Raw genomic sequence first — 23,431 nt, forward strand, 5'->3', positions numbered from 1 at the left:
CACTTAAGCCCCGGAAGATTTTACCCCCTTCCTGACCAGGGGGTATTTTGCGATTCGGCACTGCATGACTTTAACGGACAATTGCGCGGTCGTGCGACGCTGTACCTAAACGAATTTGACGTCCTTTTTTTCCCACAAACAGAGCTTTCTTTTGGTGGTATTTGATCACCTGTGCAATTTTTTAATCATGCGCTATAAACAAAAAAAGAGGGTCAATTTTGCAAAAATAACAATATTTTTCACATTTTTTTATATGAAATCCCCCCCCCCCCCCAAAAAAAAATGTAAAAATCAAAATTTTTTAACATTTTAGGCCAATTTTTTTTTTTTACCATATGTTTAGGGGCGTGCTTCTAACTGTGATTGGCTGTGTGTGTAAGAACAATGATCAACGGTCCTACATAGTAGAATCGTTTGATCATCATTCTTACACAGGGAGAACTGACAGGCGGCTTTGTTTACATTAGCCGCCTGTCTTTCTCCCGCTGTCACGGACGATCGCGAGTGCCCGGCGGACATCGGGTCCGCCGGGCACACGCACGGGGGGGTCCGTGACCGAGCGGGAGCGTGCCTCCGGCGGCGTGCACTCGCTCCCCACACCCTTACAGGCTAGCAACGTATCCCTACGTCGCTCTGCCTGTGAGGGGCTAACTGCCGACGTAAATAGTCGTGCGGCAGTCGGCAAGTGGTTAATGACCAGGCGATTTTGCGATTTTGACAGTTGCACAGTCGTGCAAAGCTATACCCAAATAAAACCAGTAATTTCACAGTAAATAGATAAATGATAAATTATTATGTTATAACATATAGCATAATAATATGTTATTTTGCTTGATTAAAAAAAAAGTACCTTTTCAGCAGCAGATATTCCCTATTAACTGTGTGAGAAAAACTTGGAACTATGGATAAACTTTAGACCTATAAACCCATGTTTTTTTTCTTGTAGTTAACCACTTCTGGACCGGAAGGATTTGCCCCCTTTATGACCTAGCCATTTTTTGCGATTCAGCACTGCGTTACTTTAATGGAAAATTGCGCAGTGGTGCAACACTGTACTGAAACAAAAATTAAGTCCTTTTTTTCCCCACAAATAGAGCTTTCTTTTGGTGGTATTTGATCACCTGTGCGATTTTTGTTTTTGCACTATAAACAAAAAAATTCTAAAAAAAAAAAAAAAACAATATATTTTACTTTCTGCTATATAACATTCCCAAAAAAAATAAAAAAAATAAAAAAAATCTAATTTTTTTCATTATGTTAGGCCAATTTGTATTCTGTCACATATTTTTGGTAAAAAAAAAATCCCAAAAGGCGTATTTTGATTGGTTTGCGCAAAAGTTATTGCGTCTACAAACTAGAGGAAAGCTTTATGTAATTTTTATTTGTTTTTTTTTACTAGTAATGGCGGTGATCTGCGATTTTTAGTGGGACTGCGACATTGCAGCCGACAGATCGGACATCCAACTGACATTTTTTACACTTTTGGGGAGACAAGTGACATTACTACAGTAATCAGTGCTAAAAATATGCACTGTTACTGTACTAATGACACGGGCAGGGAAGGGGTTAACATCAGGGGCATTCAAAGGGTTAAATGTATGCCTAGGAGGTGTTTTCTAACCGTGGGGGGGATAGGCTTATGGAATCATCACAGGGACATGTGATCCTAAATAGGAGGAACACAGGAGCTCTGTGATGAATACTGTGAGAACAATGGTCTGTTGTGTTTACAACAGCAGACCGCCGTTCTCTTTCCACAGGGAACGATCGCGGGTGCCCGGCGGCAATTGCGGCCACCGGCCCATACCTCAGCTTTCCCGCTGGAAACTGAGCACGCGCGAGTGCCCCCAGGATCGCTCCCGCGAACCTCCGTACAGGTACAGCGATTCGCGGGAAACTGCCGAACCTGCTGCCATATATAGGGCTGGTCGGCAAGTGGTTAAAGTGATCCTGTGGCCAGGCTACAGACAGCCAAGCATTTGAACAAGCATTAGATGAGCTTTAAAACAAGCCTTCACTGGCCTGTGTAGCTATAGGTACTGTGGAGCAAATAGAGAAAATATCTCAAAAGTCAGGGAAATCCAAAACAGGAGTCCCCATTGGGAGATTTCGTCTCTACTCTTGTTCAGGCGACAAGCGTGCTTTTTATTATTTCTCATCACTTTCTGTCCAAGTGACAATAGTGACCAGCAGTGTTAGTTTAGTCAAATAAAATATTTTTGTCGATTGAATTAACATTATTTTAGTCAACTAAAATACAACTAAAACTAAAACAATTCAGATGACTAAAATACGACTAAAACTAAAACAATTCAGATGACTAAAATACGACTAAAACTAAAATGACATTTTAGTCAATAGACTATGACTAAAACTAAATTGAAAATTGACATAAAAATTATCACTACTCTGCTGGCCATTTCTAAATCGGTAACACAATTCCATTCAGATCGTGTAAAAATTGCACATTAAATTTAAATATGTATTGCATTACCACATAAGTAGGGGCATCTACGAAGCTGCTGAAAGAGAAAAAAAAGGCTTTTCTTATATTTTTTCTTAATATTTAATGTTGGTAATATATTCAGGTAATATGTGCAATGACATTACAGCCAATGGAGTTCACAGTTTTTTGTTTTTTTTTTGTATTTTAAAGTTGCACTTCTGTTTGTCAAAAAGCAATATTTCTGTTTGATTATGAAACTCTGTTTTATTTATAAAGACGTTATATATCACAATGGCTAAATCTGTGTCTGTGGTGCGTGTTCAAACCTATATATTTAGTTTGGAAATTCTAGAGAAATGTGTAAATAATGCATTACAATTTACCTTAACCGGTTGCCGACCGCCGCAAGTACATATACTGCGGCGGTCAGCCCCAGCCAGGCAAAGTGACGTACCGGTACGTCACTTGCCTGTCACTTGCTTGTGAGCCAATAGCGGGCGAGCGCGCGCCCGCGGAGGCGCGCGTCCGCCCCGGCTCGTTCCCTAGGAAGTCCGTGCGTGTGTCTGGCGGACCCGATGTCCGCCGGTCACTCGCGATCGTCCGCCGTGAAGGGAGAAAGGCAGGCGGCTAATGTAAACAAGCCGCCTGTCATTCTCCCCTGTGTAGGAATAGTGATTATACGGTTCTGCTATGTAGGACCGTTGATCACTGTTCCTACACTAGTAGCCACAGCCAATCACAGTTAGAAGCACGCGCCTAGGGACACACTTAACCCCTCCTTCCCCAATAAAGTTAACCCCTTCCCTGCCAGTGTCATTTTTACAGTAACAGTGCATATGTATAGCACTGATTACTGTAGTAATGTCACTGGTACCCCCAAAAGTGTCAAAAATGTCAGTCAAGGGTGCGATCTGTCCGCCGCAATGTCGCAGTACTGCAAAAAAAAAAATCGCAGATCGCCGCCATTACGCGTTAAAAAAAACACCAAAAATGACAAAAATCTTTCCCTTAGTTAGTAAACGCAATAACTTTTGCGCAAACCAATCAAAATACGCTTATTGTGATTTTTTTTTTTTACCAAACATAGGTAGCAGAAAACAAGTTGGCCTAAAATGTTAAAAAATTTTGATTTTTACATTTTTTTGGGGGAATTTCATATAAAAAAAATGTAAAAAATATTGTTATTTTTGCAAAATTGTCACTTTTTTTTGTTTATAGCGCAAAAAGTAAAAATCGCACAGGTGATCAAATACCACCAAAAGAAAGCTCTGTTTGTGGGAAAAAAAGGACGTCAAATTCGTTTAGGTACAGCGTCGCACGACCGCGCAATTGTCCGTTAAAATCACGCAGTGCTGAATCGCAGAAAACCCCCTGGTCGGAATGGGGGTAAGAGCCGATTCACACTACTGCGACCAGAAAGTTGCCCCATGAAGGAGCGACTTTTTAGCGTGACTTTAGCGTGACTTTGAAGAGATTTAAATGATAGGAGACTTTGACTGTGGGGAATGCCTGGCTAATCTTTTTCTTCTTCCTGGAAAGTCTGATCACAGCTTGAAAATAGATAAGGATCCGACTTAGAGGCGACTCCCACTATAGTCTATGTGCACAAGTCAGATAGAGGTCACCTTGAAGTAGTACAGGAACCTTTTCTGAAGTCGGAGCGACTTCAGTAATGGATATTAAGACGGCTCTCGTTCATTTACATTGAATTTGTAATGACAAGCGACTTGAGGTCGCACAAGTCGCATCCCAAGTCGGAGTAGTGTGAACTGGGTCTAACCCATTTGATTTGTAGTTAACTAAAATATATGAGATTTTAGTTGACTAAAATGTACTGCAGATTTTAGTCGACTAAAATTTAAGTAAAACTAAAACAATTCAGATGACTAAAATACGACTAACAATAAAATGGCATTTTAGTCAAAAGACTGTGACTAAAACCAAATCGAAATTTGCTGCCAAAATGAAAACACTGGTGACCAGGATGAATAGAGAGGGTGAAGATCTCCAGCAGCGACAGGGCAATTAAAAACAGACCGGGGTTTCAAGAGTCCCAACTCTTTCTACAGCTCAACAAAAAACCTTTTGATTTTACATTCACTTTAAATGCCAATGACTGCAAAAGAGTACTTACGTTTGGTATCTTTTTTGCCCTAAAATATAGAAATATTGCAGGTCAACATTTGGAAATAGCCACCCATTTAAATTTGGTATACAATATAGAATATGTTTTCTGGATAAACACCATCAACATACCCTTCCAATTTCCATTTAGGATAGGGTGACCCGTTGTCCCCAGTTTCAGGTGACAGTCCCCAGATTGAGGACGCTGTCCACACCCCAAGTCTGTCCCCGGTTTTGTCCCCGGATTCAGGGCCGGATTAATGTAGATAGGGCATCCCATGCTGGCTGAGAAACAGCCTGGTGGCTCGGATGCAGACGCCCCCTGCTGGACGATCTCACTGCCGCTCCTTCTGCTGTTCAGTGGGGGAGAGGCAGAGCCAAAAACTGACTGTGTGGAGGGCTGAGAATGGGAGATGAGCAGATCGGGGAGGGGTCTGTTTGTAGACAGATGAGGGCAGTGGAGGAGCGGAGGTCAGAGCTGATACAGCTGCACGGAGAGATGGAGAGTTTAGCTGTTGTGGGGGAAGGGCTAAGAGGTGACTGCAGAGATAATCAGTGAGGGAAGGGTGCAGAAGTGAGCTATGGATGTGGGCGCAGAAGTGTCCTCTGTACATAGCAAACCTCTGAACCCTGTACTCTCTGCCTAACAACCTCCTGTATTTTATGTAGTCCTGTGCCCAGCGCTCTGTGTATTATGTAGTTCTGTGCCCAGCGCTTTGTGTATTATGTAGTCCTGTGCCCAGTGCTCTGTGTATTATGCAGTCCCAGCGCTCTGTGTGTTATGCAGTCCTGTGCCCAGTGCTCTGTGTATTATGCAGTCCTGTAGCCAGCACTCTGTGTATTATGCAGCCCTGTGCCCAGCGCTCTGTGTATTATGTGGTCCTGTGCTCAGCACTCTGTGTATTATGCAGTTCTGTGCCCAGCGCTCTGTGTATTATGCAGCCCTGTGCCCAGCGCTCTGTGTATTATGTAGTCCTGTGCCCAGCACTCTGTGTATTATGTAGTCCTGTGCCCAGCGCTCTGTGTATTATGCAGTCCTGTGCCCAGCACTCTGTGTATTATGTAGTCCTGTGCCCAGCGCCCTGTGTATTATGCAGTCCTGTGCCCAGCACTCTGTGTATTATGTAGTCCTGTGCCCAGCGCTCTTTGTATTATGCAGTCCTGTGCCCACGCTCTGTGTATTATGCAGTCCTATGCCCAGCGCTCTGTGTATTATGTAGTCCTGTGCCCAGCGCTCTGTGTATTATGCAGTCCTGTGCCCAGCACTCTGTGTATTATGCAGTCCTATGCCCAGCACTCTGTGTATTATGTAGTCCTGTGCCCAGCGCTCTGTGTATTATGCAGTCCTATGCCCAGCACTCTGTGTATTATGTAGTCCTGTGCCCAGCGCTCTGTGTATTATGCCGTCCTATGCCGTCCGTCACATCCGGGTTACTCGGTTGCTAAAGGCGGCAGTTTCAAAAAGTGAATGTATTAAAAAATGCCGTTTTCGTATATGGAAGTAGCGCCGCAAATGAAATCGCTGTTCAAACCACACATATGAGGTATCGCCGCGATCGCCAGAGCGTGAGCAATAATTTAAAAAAAGAGCTACACTCTAACTCTAAACTGGTAACCGTTAAAAAGTTTTAAATCGTCGCCTATGGAGATTTTTATTGACCGTAGTTTGTCGCCATTCCACGGGTATGGGCAATTTTAAAACGGAACATGTTGGCTATCTATTTACTTGGCGTGACATCATCTTTCTCAATATATAAAAAAAAATGGGCTAACTTTACTGTTTAGTTTTTGTTAAATGGGATTTTTCGTAATTTTCCCAAATTTGAAGCATTTGAAAGACCGCTGCGCAAATACCGCGTGACAAAAAATATTGCAATGACCGCCATTTTATTCTCCAGAGACTTTGCTAAAATATATATATATATATAATGTTTGGGGGTTCTAAGTAGTTTTATAGCATAAAATACTGATTTTAACTTGTAAACAAAAAGTGTCAAAAATAGGCCTGGGGCTTAAGTGGTTAAGTGACAGTTGCGTGGTCATGCAACGCTGTACCCAAATAAAATTGCGTTTTTTTATTTTTTGCACCATCAACAAAAAAGACTGACAATTTAGAAAAAAAAATATATATATATTTTTTACTTTCTGCTATGAAACTTATCCAATTAAAATTTTTTAAAAATCTAATTTCTTCATAAATTTAGGCCAATATGTATTTTGCTACATATTTTTGGTAAGTGTATATTGATACCTGCACGTTATAGCGTTTAAAAACTATAGTATATTTATTTATGGAATATTTATTTATTTAATTTTTTATACTTGTAATGGCAGTGACTGCGATTTTGCCGTGGCTAATCGGACACTAACTGACACTTTTGACATTTTGCGGGAACCAGTCACACGAATACAGTGATCAGTGCTAAAAATATGCACTTTTATCTGTACTAATGACACTGGCAGGAAAGGGATTCAACATCTAGGGCAATCAAAGGGTTAACTGTGTGCCTAACCAGTGTTTGTGTTTACTATGTGTACTGCTTTTACTAAGGGAAGTGATGGATTTTTCCCCTGCTTTTCAGGAACACAAAATCCATCCCTTCCCCTCCTGTCGAAACAGAGATCTGCCTTGTTTACATAGGCGTTTAAATCTCCGTTCTGTGTGTTTTACGGACGATAGGCCGGTGTCGGCAGACATGAAGTATATATACGGGAACATGCGCAAAGCTGCGGCCTGTAGCAGTAAAAGTGCTTTAGGGCAGTCAGCAAGCTGTTAAACAATTATAGTTTACAATAGGCTTCAAAGTGGAACTAAACCCAATCAACATGAACTCTTTTTAATCCTTATACTGCAAGCCGTAGTATTTAGATAGGAAGGTAAATTATATTTACCTGTTGTAAACATATTACTTTTCTTCAGTTGCTTCCTGGTTCCAGGTCTAAGCCAAAATGATGTCATACACCCCAGGAGTCTCACGGGCATTTTTTTGCTGTCATCTGAAGGAGGGGAGGAGGGGCTTTCTTCGCTAACCACAACTTTTGCCTGCATGCCTGAGCTAAGGGCAGCTGGATTCCATGAAGTAAATGCTACACCAATCATCTGCCCTTACTCAAGATGGACACAGCTAGAAATGCTAGGAGATGTTTTTCAAAGTGATTTCTCCAAAAAATAAAGCATGGAGACATGGATGGATGAGTTTGCTTTGAATATTAAAAATTAATTAAAGAGCAATTCAGATTTTGATTTCTTTCTTTTAGTGAAATGGTCCCAATCCCAGATTCTATTACCACATGGGAGATCCAAGCAATTGGAATGTCTGCAGGAAAAGGTAAGATCTTTAAAGTTTTACTTTATCAATGCATTCTAACCTATGTGTGCAATTTCGTCTAAAATGGTAAAAAGCCTCTCAGCATGTGTCCCCCATCACATGGTCAATGTCTCAACATAGATCATGTGACTCAATGCCTGCTAATTTAGGATTCCCATTTTACCAGCTTTAGGCATTTTTTTTAGCTCTTATATAAAAAGAAGGCAGCGCCAATATACATGAGCATTAATCAAAGTCCATAAAAAAGTCCATATTAACCACTTAAGCCCCAGAATATTTTACCCCCTTCCTGACCAGGGCCTATTTTGCGATTCGGCACTGCATGACTTTAACGGACAATTGCGCAGTCGTGCGATGCTGTACCCAAATGAATTTGACGTCCTTTTTTTCCCACAAACAGAGCTTTCTTTTGGTGGTATTTGATCACCTGTGCGATTTTTTGATCATGCGCTATAAACAAAAAAAGAGCTACAATTTTGCAAAAATAACAATATTTTTCACATTTTTTATATGAAATTCCCCCCCAAAAAAAAGTAAAAATCAAATTTTTTTAACATTTTAGGCCAATTTGTTTTCTGCTACATATGTTTGGTAAAAAAATTGCAAAAAGTATTTTGTATTTTGATTGGTTTGCGCAAAAGTTATTGCGTTTACTATCTAAGGGAAAGATTTTTGCCATTTTTATTGTTTTTTTTTTAACGAGTAATTGCGGCGATCTGTGATTTTTTTTGCGGGACTGCGACATTGCGGCGGACAGATCGGACCCTTGACTGACATTTTTGACACTTTTGGGGGTACCAGTGACATTTCTACAGTAATCAGTGCTATGCATATGCACTGTTACTGTAAAAATGACACTGGGAGGGAAGGGGTTAACTTTATTGGAGAGGGAGGGGTTAAGTGTGTCCCTAGGGGCGTGCTTCTAACTGTGATTGGATGTGGCTGTGTGTGTAACAACACAGATCAACGGTCCTACATAGCAGGACCGTATGATCTGTGCTTTTACACAGGGGAGAATGACAGGCGGCTTTGTTTACATTAGCCGCCTGCCTTTCTCCCTCTCTACCCGACGATCGCGAGTGACCGGCGGAAATCGGGTCCGCCGGTCACACGTGCGGGCTCCTAGGCAAGTGACGTACCGGTAAGTCACTTTGCCTGGGAGGGGCTGACCGCCGCCATATATAGTCGGGCGGGGGTTGGCAAGTGGTTAAAAAAGATGAGCAGAAAGAATCTTCCAGCACCAGTGAATAGGATAGAAAATGATTCATCAGTCACCATGCGGTTATATACAAATCTGCTTACCAGATGGAATTGACCCTCAAGTTATAGAGAGGTCAAAACCAGCGGAGATCAGATAAATGCCAACTTGATGTATAAATAACAATGTAGTGAACCAAAGGACATCTCTCTTCAACCCCAGAGTTAAGGTACCTGGAATATTCCGCAGAGCCACCAGACATGTTACACACCACATTCCAAAGCTCAACTGAAAAAAAAAAACATTTCTTTTAGCTCTTGATTAAGGTATAAAAGATTTTTCCTTACAACTGCTTGACCAACACTTCACTCCTACCTTACCCAAGTAACACACAAGACAATTACCCCTTCCTGCCCAGGTCAATTTTCAGATTTCAGTGCTGTCCAACTTGGAATGGCAATTTTGCCGTCATGCAAATCTGTACCCAAATTACATTTTCATAAATTCTTTTGGTGGTATTTAATCACCACTGGGTTTTTTATTTTTGCTAAACAAATTAAAAAAGACCAAAAATGTTGAAGAAAAAAGTTTTTTTTTTAGTTTCTGTTATAAAATTTTTCAAACAAGTAATTTTTCTTCTTCACTGATGGGCACTTTGATGAGGCTGCACTGATGGGCACTGATGAGGCTGCACTGATGGGCACTGATGAGTCTGCACTGATGGGCACTGATGAGACTGCACTGATGGGCACTGATGAGACTGCACTGATGGGCACTGATGAGGTTGCACTGATCACTGATGAGGTTGCACTGAAGTGCACTGATCAGGCGGCTCTGATGAGGTGGCACTGATAGGCAGCAATGATAGGCACTAATAAGCTGCACTGATGGGCACTGATTGGGCTGCACTGATAATCAGGGCACTCATGATCAGTGCCCTGATTATCAGCATGCACAATGTACTCACTGTGCCCTGTCAGACCTGCCGGTTATCTGCTCCCAGTGACAGCGTGTAAGGAAAGGAATGCCGATACCCAGCAAGTCTGTTTACATGTGACCAGTTGTGGTTGGACACGACTGATCACATGGTAAAGGGCCGATGTGATTGGCCCTCTACTGCAATCTGTGATCAGCTGTGTTCAAAGGACACAGCGGTCACAGAGCATGCCCGATGCGTGTCCCCCCCATATGGAAGAAAAATATATTTCCAATATATTTAGGGAACAATTTTTAGAAATATATTGAATATGGCCAAAATTGTAGCATTTCAAATATATTTCCAATATATTTGGGGGGAAAATGACTTTTTTTAAAAATATATTTTAAATATATGTACATGTACCTATAGGATGTACATGTATATGCCATGTACATCCTCCCAGAACCGCAGAGCCGTGCTGTAGCTGTCTTTTCACCTTTACAAACTGGAAAGGGTTAAAGAGGTTGTAAACCCAATTTTTTTAACCCTGAAAGAGAAACACATAATGAGCTAGTATGCATCACATACTAGCTCATTATGAAATACTTACCTTAGAACGAGCCCCCGCTGTGCCGCCCGCTTACCTCTATGATGGGCGACATGTTCAGTCACCCGTTTTCCGGGATCGCGGCATCTGGCCATCTGATTGGCCGGAGCCGCGGTGACGTCACTCCCGCGCAAGCGCGCGGGAGCCCACGGTCACGGCACGGGGCTCTGAAGGAACGGCACCAGCGGCCGTTCCTTCAGAGCGCATGCGCCAGTGACATCACTGGCTGCATGTAAGGTAAATATCTCCTAAACGGTACATGTTTAGGAGATATTTTCAGTACCTATAGGTAAGCCTTATCATAGGCTTACCTATAGGTACAACTTGCAGAGGAGGGTTTACTTCCTCTTTAATGACCATAACAGCCCTTTTATTAACAAAATTTTATAAGTAACATATACATAACGTACAACAACAGTCAGTACCATATGAAAAATTGGAGCCCCAAGGACCTTGTAGGCATCATTTCTTCAAGTACCTGCTTAAAAATGAGGCCTCTAGCCCCAAAACACCAACTCAGAGACAACACCACTACTAGCAGATACAACCCAAACAAACTACTGGGAGCCGTGCCCAAGATGGGTCCCTACCAATGGACATTTTTGGCTATAATAAAGCACATACAAGGACCTTGTACCACGCCAGTTGCCATAATAAAAACACACCACGGGGACTGTCCCTAGAAATTGCCAAAAAACTGAACCCAAAGAATAGAGTGAGGGTGAAAAGTTGTCCCAATGCAGTCCCTCTTCTGAGTGAAGACCTCACCAAGATCCTCCGATTGTACATCCCCTGTAGCTTCACCTGCTCCTTCCAACCCACCAATCCAGTAAGTACCCCAATCCTTATGTACTTTAACTTACTAAAAACTCCTCCTAAGCAAAACCCCTTTTAAACCTGTCATGTTGGCCCTACGTCTAGGCTTCCTCTCTTACTCAGGGTCTAACTTTCTTTAAGGTTTGCAGAGCACAAGTTGAGTATTAATATCATTTTGGTTATTTTTATAGTAAATATCCGCCTTAGACACAAGTGTCTCTTGCTCTCCAGTGAAACTCTTTCATGGTATTGATCATCTCTTGGTTTGCAGGGTTTTGTGTGGCTAACCCAGTAAAGGTGAAAGTTTTCAAACCGTTCCACATTTACTTGAGAGTTCCGTCGACGGTGAAGAGATTTGAACAGATTGAGCTGAGACCTGTATTGTATAACTTCCAAGATCAAGAGATGAAGGTGAGGGGAGTACAGGCCTCCATAAACGTACAAACCTCTCATTGATGCTGCCCACACGTGGCAATTTTATAGCAATTTCAAGCACCATCAATCAGCTTTCTATTATAATGATAATCATATGGCTCAAGACAACCTGCCACCAAATGTTTAAATTGTTTCATGGTTATCCTGATCTATGCAGTTGTTTTGCACAAGACTGTTTAGAAGTAGTTGGAATTGCCTGAAAAATGCAACTTGTACTGCTATATAAAAATTGACAAACAGTAAAATATGTGCTTATGTTCAGTGGCTTGTTTGGTGGGGGGTGGTTTATTGGTTTACCCCCACCCCTCTCCCCAGTACATCAAATCAGCTAGTGACACCGCATTGTACTTGGTGTGGGATGAAGGTAATCAGAAGAGGAGGCCAGACTGGGAGTCTCTCTTTTTCTATATCGCATCTTACAGCAGGACTCCTATAGGAGACAAGGGGGCAGGCGGAGTGGGTGTGGTCAAGCCTTAATAAGCAGGGGCTGGCTCTCTAGCTAGTTCAATGCTACAGAATTGGGTGGGTTACTTTGGAAATGTTGACAGCATAGGCAAAAAGAACTTAGGTAAACTCTCAAAGCACCACTCTCTTAATTTTAGCCTGTCTTGCTCAACCTCGTGTTCATAAGAACATATTGCAGCTTTCAGTACACATGTAGTCCAAACTATTTCAGGGATAATCCAGGACATGAGCACACAAATGTCAGAGAGACCTGAATCTAGAGATTTAGCAGCAGACTAACCTACTTAGGCACAGAATAAATGTTCTTCAGTCTTTTTGTCCTTTCTTGAATAGAGTATGTGTGCACTGCTGAGTAACGAACAGCAGATGACAAAGGCTCAAGGCCCTACAATATTAGGGGTAAGAATCATTATATATATATATATATATATATATATATATATATTGCTCAAAAAATTTAAGGAACACTTTGAAAACACGTCATATCTCAATAGGGAAAAGTATAATGCTGGATATCTATACTGATTTGGACTGGGTAATGTGTTAGGAACGAAAGGATGCCACAACGTTTGATGAACATGAAAATTATCAACCTACAGAGGGCCTGAATTCAAAGACACCCCAAAAATTAAAGTGAAAAATGATGCAGCAGGCTAGTCCAATTTGCTGAAATTTCATTGCAGCAACTCAAAATGGTACCCATTAGTTTGTATGGCCCCCCCATGTGCTTGTATGCATGCCTGACAACATCGGGGCATGTTCCTAATGAGATAATTAGATGACAGATTGGTGTCCTGGGGTATTTCCTCCCAGCTCTAGACCAGTGCATCACTGAGCTTCTGAACAGACTGTGGTGAAACCTGGTGGCATCGAATGGACCAAAACATAATGTCCCAGAGATGTTCTATTGTACTTAGGTCAGGCAAGCGTGGAGGCCATTCAGTGGTATCATTTCCTTCATCCTCCAGGAACTGGCTGCATACTCTCGCCACATGAGGCTGGGCATTGTTGTGCCCAGGAACCCAGGACCCACTGCACCAGCGTAGGGTCTGGCAATGGGTCCAAGGATTTCATCCCGATACCTAATGGCAGTCAAGGTGCCATTGTCTAGCCTGTAGAGGTCTGGGCGTCCCTCCATGGACATGCCTCCCCAGACCATCAATGACCCACCACCAAACCGGTCATGCTGAACGATGTTACAGGCAGCATAATGTTCTCCATGACTTCTCCGGACCCTTTAATGTCTGTCACATGTGCTCAGGGTGAACCTGCTCTCATCTGTAAAAAGCACAGCATGCCCGTAGTGGACCTGCCAATTCTGGTGTTTAGTGACAAATGCCAATCGAGCTCCACGGTGCCGGCAGTGAGCACAGGGCCCACTAGAAGACGTGGGGCCTCAGGCCACCCTTATGAAGTCTGTTTATGATTGTTTGGTCAGAGACATTTACACCAGTGGCCTGCTAGAGGTCATTTTGTAGGGCTCTGGTAGTGCTCATCCTGTTCCTCCTTGCACAAAGGAGCAGATATCGGTCCTGCTGATGGGTTAAGGGCCTTCTACGGCCCTGTCCAGCTCTCCTAGAGTAACTGCCTGTCTCCTGGAATCTCCTCCATGCCCTTGAGACTGCTGGGAGACACAGCAAACCTTCTGACAATGGCACATATTGATGTGCCATCCTGGAGGAGTTGGACTGCCTGTGCAACCTCTATAGGGTCCAGGTTTCGCCTCATGCTACCAGTAGTGACACTGACCCCAGCCAAATGCAAAACTAGTGAAAAACAGTCATAAAAGATGAGTAGGGAAAAAAATGTCAGTGGCCTCCACCTGTAAAACCATTCCTGTTTTGGAGGTTGTCTCATTGTTGCCCATCTAGTGCACCTGTTGTTAATTTCATTAACACCAAAGCAGCTGAAACTGATTAACAACCCCCTCCGCTACTTAATTGATCAGATCAATATCCAGAGAGTTTAACTGACTTGAAGCTATACTCTGATTAAAAAGTGTTCCTTATATATATATCTACACTGGAAATGCCATGGCAGAATTGCAGAAAGTGAAGAAAAACTAAAGAGTCTCTTAATGAAGGTGAAAGGGGAGAGCGCAAAAGCTGGCCTGAAATTGAAAATTAAGAAAACTAAGATCTTTGCAACCGGTCCCATTACTCCTTGGCAAATAGAAGGAGAATAAATGGAAACAGTGACAGATTTTGTCTTCCTAGGCTCCAAGATCACAGCAGATGGCGACTGTAGCCATGAAATTAAGAGACGCTTTCTTCATGGGAGGAAAGCAATAGCAAACCTAGACAACATTATAAAAAGCAGAGGCATCACCCTACCGACAAAGTGCCGTATAATCAAAGCTATGGTATTCCCAGTAGTAACCTATGGCTGTGAAAGTTGGACAATAAGGAAGGCTGAACACTGAAACATTGATGCATTTGAACTATGGTGTTGGAGAAGACTCTTGAAAGTCCCTTAGACGGCAAGAAGATCAAACCAGTCAATCCTGAAGGAAATCAACCCTGAATATTCACTGGAAGGACAGATCCTGAAGCTGAAACTCAAATACTTTGGCCACCTAATGCGAAGAAAAGGGCGACAGAAAACAAGATGGATAGACAGTATAATCTAAACAAAGAACGTGAAGTTAAGCAAGCTCCAGGAGGCAGTGGAGGACAGAAAAGCCTGGTGTGCTATGGACGATGAGGTCACGAAAAGTGGGAAACTACCGAACAACAACAATATATCTACACTACAAACTTAAATATAATATTAACCATATAACGCAAACTGACGTAGACCTACGTCGGCTGACTTTAAGTTGTTGTACCGGGATGATGCCTCTAGCTAGAGGCATCATCCTGGTACCGTTGTTTAGAGCCGGCGGTCGGCTTTCCTGCGGGAGCCGCTCAATCGTTACCCCGGCGAGCGGGAGGGGACGTCCCCCCCCCTCCTCCCGCTGCCTTCCGCGGCCATGCCCGGTGTTCCGTGAGAATTACCTACCCGTGAGAAAAACCTACCCCTCGTCACTTCCGTTACTCCGCACTGTATGTAATGCAGCGGGTACATTAAAACAGCTGTGCTGACATACGAGTCATCTCCGCTCCTGTCCCGGTCACTTCCCTGCTCTCGGATAGTAAATATAAAAGCGGCGGCGGCTGTATGAAAACATAAATCACTGAGCCGAAAGCCGCTTTTATATTTACTTGCCGAGAGCAGGGAAGTGACCGGGACAGGAGCGGGGATGACTCGTATGTCAGCACAGCTGTTTTAGGTAAGCGCCGCGTCGGTAGGTTTTTCTCACGGTACACCGTGATAGTTTTATACTAGTGCGCATGCGCACTAGTATGCTCCTCTGTTCTGCCATTAGGTATCCGGGGCTCTGAGCATGCGCACTGCTGCGCTGCTCAGATGCTTCTGGCCGGAAGTGACGAGGGGTAGGTAATTCTCACAGGGTAGGTAATTCTCACGGAACACCGGGTCTCCCGTCCCACTTCCGCCGGCTGGATGCAGTCCCGATCTAAGCCGGATGCGGCCTCGATCGGGTCTCCGATGACGTAACCCGGAGGCGGCGTCCATGACGTCTCATCCGGGTTACTCGGCTGCTAAAGGCGGCAGATTCAAAAAGTGAGTGTATTCAAAAATGCAGTTTTCGGCGTTTTGAATACATGGAAGTGTAGTGGAGGGGTCTAGGGTCTTTTAGACCCTTGATCCCTCCATAAAGAGTACCTGTCTCTGCATATTGCTGTCACAAGGGATGTTTACATTGCTTGTGACAGCAATAAAAGTAATCAGATTTTTTTTTTTTAAAAAACCTTAAAATTAAAAAATAAAAATAAAATAAATAGAAAAAAAAATTTTTAGCCGCCCCCGTCGCCGTGAGCTCGCGCACGAAAGAAAACGTATGTGGAAGTCAAGCCGCGAATGAAATCGCTGTTCAAACCACACATGTGAGGTATCGCCGCGATCGCCAGATCGTGAACAATAATTTAAAAAAAGAGCAACACTCTAACTCTAAACTGATAATCGTTAAAAAATGTTATAGCGTCGCCTATGGAGATTTTTATTGACCGTAGTTTGTCGCCATTCCACGGGTGTGCGCAATTTTAAACCGTAACATGTTGGGTATCTATTTACTCGGCGTGACATCATCTTTCACAATATACCAAAAAAATGGGCTAACTTTACTGTGTAGTTTTTTTTAAATGCAATGAAATGTGATTTTTCCTAATTTTTCCAAAAAAATGGCGTTTGAAAGACCGCTGCGCAAATACCGCATGACAAAAATATTGCAATGACCGCCATTTTATTCTAAGCGCCCGTTCACACTGGGGCGACCTGTCAGGCGACCTGGTCACCTGACAGGTCGCCGTAGGTCGCCTTCCATAGAGAAGCTGTGGACCCGTTCTAATAGGAGCGACACAAGTCGCTCCGACTTAGAAAAAGGGTCCGGAGCTTCTTTGGGGCGACCCGGAGCGACCTGCATAGACTTCAATGAAATGAAGTCCGTGCCGGCCGCTCCGAGGTCGCGGTGTGAGCAGTGCACCGCGACTTCACAGGTCGCCCCGGGAAGTAGCGTCACCCCAGTGTGAATGGGGCCTAAGTCTTTGCTAAAAAAATATATATATATAATGTTTGTGGGTTCTAAGTTGTAGCAAAAAATACTGATTTTAACTTGTAAACAAAAAGTGTCAAAAATAGGCCCAGTCTTGAAGTGGTTAATGTATGTTAATGCTTGTCATCCTGCATGTGACCTGTTAGGATCTATTTTTAGAATAAGCTTATTTTTTTTATATATCTATATATGTTGTCATTTGGGTAAAAGCTGAACATATATTATAAAGTATATAAAGCAAGTTGAAATGTGCATTTGCAACAATCGGAGTACCTGTGTAGTACACACAAAGGATGCTATGAATGGTACAGAAAATTGGAATGCTTCAGCTTCTTTGCTTCTCTTTTGGAACAGGTGAGAGTGTTTGTGGAGAAGACAGATGGGGTGTGTACCCCCAGCACACCTGAAGGAGGCGCCGTACAACAGGATGTAACTTTAGCCGGAAAGTCAGCGATCTCCATCCCATTTTCAGTGGTTCCCATTGGAAAGGAAAACCCAACTTTGACTGTCAAGGCTCTGGGACCAATGGGCATATCAGACGCGGTGCTGAAAGTGCTTCATATAGTGGTGAGAAGTGCGGTTGTATTTCTAAAGTGTGGAACCATGTACAAAAAGGGAACATAGGCAGTTCTGGTAATGATGATGACACTTGTTCCTCCATCCCTAAAATATGTCAGCACTTTGTAATTGCTTTGGAAGGGATGTTAGACTTTAGGATTCCTATGGGACAAAGACTGATGAGAATACTATGATTTCATTGTGAATCATTTTGATTCTTTGTTTGTGCTTTATTTACATCAAAGATTAGGCACTTTTACTACGAATAACCTTCTGAACATCCTTCTGTAACCTTAAGGCAGGGGTGTCAAACTCAATTTCATTGCGGGCCGCATCAGCATTATGGTTGCGCTCAAAGGGCCGATTGTATCTGTAAGATTAGATGTCCAGAGCACGCCACGCCCTCTTAAGCCCCGTACACACGTAGCAATTGTCGGCCGTAAATACGATCGGCCGATTGTCGGCTTGTTAGTATGATGCTTCCGACAACCGACAGCGAATTTTCGGCCAAACAGAATCTGCCATGCAGACTTTAAAATTTTTGTTGGCCGTCACCAGAACGGCCGATTGTTCGCCAGTCAGTTCAGAATTCGGCCGACAAACAGCAGATTAGCAAGACTGGGCATGCTCAGAAAAGAAAAAACACACGGAAAGTTAACCATCACATGACATCACTTCTGCAGTCGGCTGTTGGCCGACAAAATTCGTGTGCAGTCTTTAGCACTTTTCAGCCGACAGGACAGCCCTGGACAAAAGACGGCCGATCGTTCGGCCGACATTCGGTACGTGTGTACGGGGCTTTACACCCTTACATGAGATGTCAAAAGCCCCTCTCCCACCATCAGAAGTCAAGAGTTACCAACCCTTCCTTACATCACAAATCACAATGCACCCCCCTACCTTGTGCTACTGCCAGGAAGAAGAAGGTGGATCTGGAAAGAAAAAAGTGCAGGGTCTGGGGGAGTACCAGAGGCGGGCTGAAGTCAGCTTACAGAGTCTGCTGAATGCTGAGACCAGGGGAGGCAGAGACAAGGTGGTGTTGCGGCTGCACAGAGAGGTGCAGGATCTGTAGGAAGAGTTCTGCCCTTCTCTCTGCTGCAGACTGCTGAGAAAGGGGGGGGGGCAAAGACGAGCCTTTCTGCAGGAGCACAGAGAAGCGCAGGATTTGGCAAAGGAGTTATGTCCTCTGCTGCCGGCTACTGAGACAAAGGGGGTGCTGCAGCTGCGGGAGAGGTGCGAGGGCCACATGAAATGGCCCGGAGGGCCGCATTTGGCCCGCGGGCCTTATGTTTGACACCTGTGCCTTAAGTGCTTGTTCACATGATATACTGTAGGTGCGTTCAAGCATATGCATTGTGTTTTTCCAAACAAATAACCTATGTGATGCGCACTGGTAAATGAGGGGAATGAGGGGTGTCCTTAAATGTACCAGAAATAATGAATGGGAGGATAGAAAAAACTTTGCTTCTGAGGATTCCAAAAGAAACATTTAATGTATAGCCATGGAAAAAACACAGTCATTTTTAAAAGAACAGGTCTCGCCCAGCCTCTGTACACTCAAAATCCTCCCAGCACTAGTGGTAGGATAGATGGTCTGTAACACATACCAGCCAGGGAAGCCCAAAGGAACACGCCGGGTAACAGCTAAACAGTGTCCAGCGAGGATATGTTGCTCTGATCTGAATGTGTAAACCAGAAAAGGACCCACCAAGAAGAAAGCTGTTTATAGTTGTGTGTTTCCAGCATCCCATTCACACAGTGGTCTGTCAAAAGTGCAGGACTGTTCAAATAGTATGGCAGGCACAATTTTTAAAATTGCACTGCACCAAACTGCATGGCACTTCGGTACCATGCATTTTGGTGGCCGCGAAAGTCACCAAGATGCTGGATGCTTGGAGGTGCCATCAGGAATTAAAGTGATTGTAAACGATCAGCTTGAAAAACAACCCACTGAGTTTAAAATAGAAATGAAAGACAAAAGATTTGTGTATAGATATAAAAAAAAAAATCATTATAAATAGCTTTTTTTTTTTTTTCGTTTTTTTATAAGAGGTCACATTCCCTCTGTTCCCAGCTGCATAAGAGCTGGGGGGGGGAGGAGATGCAGCAGCACACTGAGATTCCCAGTGACTGGTTGCATAGGGCACGTATGTCAGGACACGACTGATCATTGGAGGAGAGCACATAGCTAGCATAGCTAGAGAATAGTGATGGGTCGAAAGACCCCCTGTTTGGTTCGCACCAGAACATCTCGAACAGGGAAAAGTTCCAAGGAACATGCAAATTCTATTAAAGTCTATGGGACACCAACATGAAAAATAACAAGTCCTAATTTTAAAGGCTTATATGCAAGTTATTGCCATAAAAAGTGTATGGGGTTCCCGGGTACTACACTGGGGGACATGTATCAATGCAAAAAATGTTTTTTAAATGATTGTTTTTACAGGAGCAGTGATTTTAATAATGCTTAAAGTGAAACAGTAAAAATGAAAAATTCCTTTTTAAGTATAGTGCCTGGGGGGGGGGGGGGGGTGCCTGGGGGGGGGGGGGGGGTCCCCATATTGTACTTGTGAAGTGGCACATTTGTACAATGTATGTAGGCTGTTGCAGCAATACTGACATTGCTAAAGGAAAAAATGTAATTTAACCACTTCCCGCCCGCCCTAGAAGGCGATTGACGGCGGAAAGGTGGTTGCGTTATCCTGACCGGACGTCATATGACAGCGGCAGGATAATGCGATCGGTGATGTGGTGTGACGTAGACTCTTTACCATGTGACCAGCTGTGTCCAATCACAGCTGGTCACATAGTACACAGGAAGAGCCATTAATCGGCTTTCCTTAGTTCGTGCCTCACAGGCACGAGTAGAGGAGAGCCGATCTGTGGCTCTCCTGACAGGGGGGGGGGGGGGTCTGCACTGGTAATCAGATCATTGATTACCAGTGCAGACCCTTGGGGGGGGGTGCCATTAGAACCAGGGATGCCCACCCATGACCCCAGGGATGCCCAGCCATGACCTCAGGGATGCCCATCATGGCCACCAGAGATGGCAATCAGTGCCCATCAGTGCGACCTATCAGTGCCCATCAGTGCCACCTATCAGTGCCCATCAATGCCGCCTATCAGTGCCCAGCAGTGCTGCCTATCAGTGCCCACCAATGCTGCATATCAGTGCTACCTATTAGTGCCACATATCAGTGCACATCAGTGCTGTCTATCAGTGCCGCATATTAGTGCCACCCCATCAGTACCACCCCATCAGTGCATCCTCATCAGTGGCTTTCAGTGCAGCCTCATCATTCCTTATCAGTGCAGGAAAAAACTTATCTATTTACAAAATTGTATAACATAAACAAAAAAACGTTTTTTTTTTTTCAAACTTTTCAGTCTTTTTTTATTTGTTTAGCAAAAAAGAAAAAACCTTGCGGTGATCAAATGCCACCAAAAGAAAGCTCTATTTGTGGGAAAAAATGGCATAAATTTGGTTTAGGTACATTGTTGCATGACCGCGCAATTGTCATTCAAAATGCAACAGCGCTAAAAACTGAAAATTGGCCTGGGCAGGAAGGGGGTGAAAGTGCCCGGTATTGAAGTGGTTAAACTTGCTCACAGTTGTAATGTATTGTCGACTCCCGGCAATACAGATTAAAAAACGGCGTAGGGTCCCCCCTCCAGTCCAAACCAGGCTCTTGGGATTGAGGGGAACCCCACGCCACAATTTTTTTATCCATACCAGACCCTTATTCAAGCATCTTTGGGAAATATTGATCAGCTTGGCATGGCACTGATCCCCATCTTTAACATTGGCGTCTATGTGAAGTATTGGTCAGCTTGGCATGGCACTGCTCACAAACTATAAGTGATAGAAACACAAAACTTGGGGAGCACCGAGAGGGGACCCAGGACTACAACATATCTATACATTTTAAAAGTGGGGTATGCCTGTTCACTACACTGACTGCACTAAACTAACTTAACACACTATCCACTAACTACCTGCCTAATCTCTATCATAACACACTGTACACGGCTGCCATGTAAGCAGCAGCCTTATATAGTGTGGGGTGTGGACTTAGCCCCTGAGCCATGATTGGCTAAAGGCACCCTGGCTTTGGCCAATCATGGCTCTTACAGGACATTGTGTTGTGATTGGCCAAAGCATACAGGTCAGGTGCATCCTTTGGCCAATCACAAGCACTCGTGCAGTGCATTATGGGGCGCTCATCAGTGGGCGAACTTGCCGCCGAGCGCCCGGGGTGTTCGACTCAAACATCTAACCCATCCCTACTAGAGAACTGACCATGCTGTGTTTTTCTTCTAAGTATGGTCAGTTTTTTAATAGGAAAGCAGAGGGACTGGCATGAACACAAGGGATTTTACTCAGAGGAAGCAATACAAAGAGAACAGGATACTTTTTCAGACAAGTACATGGAACAGCAGACACATATCAGGAATATGAAATGTTGGGTCTACATACTCTTTAATGGCACCTACGTGTGTCTGAAGAGGGCAGGTTCTTGTGCAGGCATTTCCTGTTACAAGGTGACAACTCTCTGTCCCTGACTGCCATTTCTTTTTCCTGCCCTATCACATTGGTTTGCAATAGAGTCTACAAGTTGCTAGGCCAACATGCTTTACCAAATCATGTTCCAGTGTTGTCACACTTAAGGAGTACAGGTAGACAGAAAATATCTGAAAGGGGCTCTCCTGATCAGCATATAGCGGTTGCTTACCATGTGGCAGAGGTTGAAAGAGAACAGGAGACACAACTTCTCTTGTGTTTTTATCATAATCAGCAGTTATAACAACAGAGTGTTTTTCTGTGTTGTCACATATGAGCAAATACACATATAATATATAATATAATTGCTCAGTAATGCAGAGCTTATATGCAAAGGTGTGATTCCTCCAATGACTGTCCAAAGGAATTTTTCCTGAAATGAGACACTCCCAGCTAGGAGTGCTGTAGTAAGCTCAGCCCCTGGGCGGTATCTCCTCCACCAGTCCAGAGCACTGGTTATGCTATCTAGGACCTCTTCCTCTCCCCTGGCCTTTCTCACAGGTAAGACCTTATATAACCCTGTCTCTCCTTGTTATGAACCTGTCCCTGGATATAGGGTTACCTTTCCCTGGCAAACAGGTTCCTGTCCCTATCCAGTACTCTCCAAACTGAGCTCCCTATAGGCACTTTTCCACTGCAAGTACCGGCTCGGCTCCACTTGGCACTGCTTGGCCCAGCTCAGCTCAGTTTGCTTTTCCACTGCGTGGTACGAGTCGGCACCTTTCAGCACTGTATAGCCTCTACTTGGCTCGGTTTGCTTTTCCACTGTTGTAGTACTTAGTAGTAAGTGGGTGGGATTTCAACGATTCTCTGACCAATCAGTGGCTAGTAGTGACAAACAATCAATGCTGCATGCAAAGGATTGTGGGATATGGTATCGGTACGGCCCGCTTGGAACACCAACCGAGGTGGTACTATTTAAGCGAGCCGTACTGAGCCGTACCATGTAGTGGAAAAGCGACGCCGTACCGTACCGAACCATTCTAACACGTACCATGCAATGGAAAAGCGCAAATGCGAGCCAAACCGTTCGGTTCCATGCAGTGGAAAAGCGTCATATGTGATGTAGTACCAGCTATTCATAGCACTCTGCATCTCAAAGATGGCAGGCAAAATCTTGCATCATAATTAGACATAGGCTCTCCTAAGATGGTGCCTGGAGCCCATGGCAGAAGGCACATTGGTCCTATGTCATGCTTCCCTTGCAGCAGCAGTAAACAGTGGTCATATGACCACTTTATTTACCACTGGGAAACAACCTGCATTTAACTGAGCGTTCACTGGTTTACTGCATCAGCTCCTACTCTGCCTGCTATTATGAAGAGCTGCAGCACCGCTCTTCACATTAGCAGTGACTACCA

General features: G+C 43.8%; 1 protein-coding gene across 1 annotated transcript in view; it reads left to right on the forward strand.

The window, feature by feature from the left end:
- The window catches only part of LOC309560274 (complement C4-B-like), a 249,941-nt gene that overhangs the window by 120,628 nt on the left and 105,882 nt on the right, over positions 1-23,431 (forward strand). Inside the window, exons 19-21 of the mRNA XM_082263867.1 lie at positions 7,829-7,899; positions 11,711-11,850; positions 17,306-17,518. Of these exons, the coding sequence (XP_082119993.1) occupies positions 7,829-7,899; positions 11,711-11,850; positions 17,306-17,518 (424 nt within the window). The remainder of the gene's footprint in view (positions 1-7,828; positions 7,900-11,710; positions 11,851-17,305; positions 17,519-23,431) is intronic.

Source organism: Pelophylax lessonae (assembly GCF_965119305.1).
Source record: "Pelophylax lessonae genome assembly, chromosome: 7".
Lineage (NCBI taxonomy): Eukaryota > Metazoa > Chordata > Amphibia > Anura > Ranidae > Pelophylax > Pelophylax lessonae.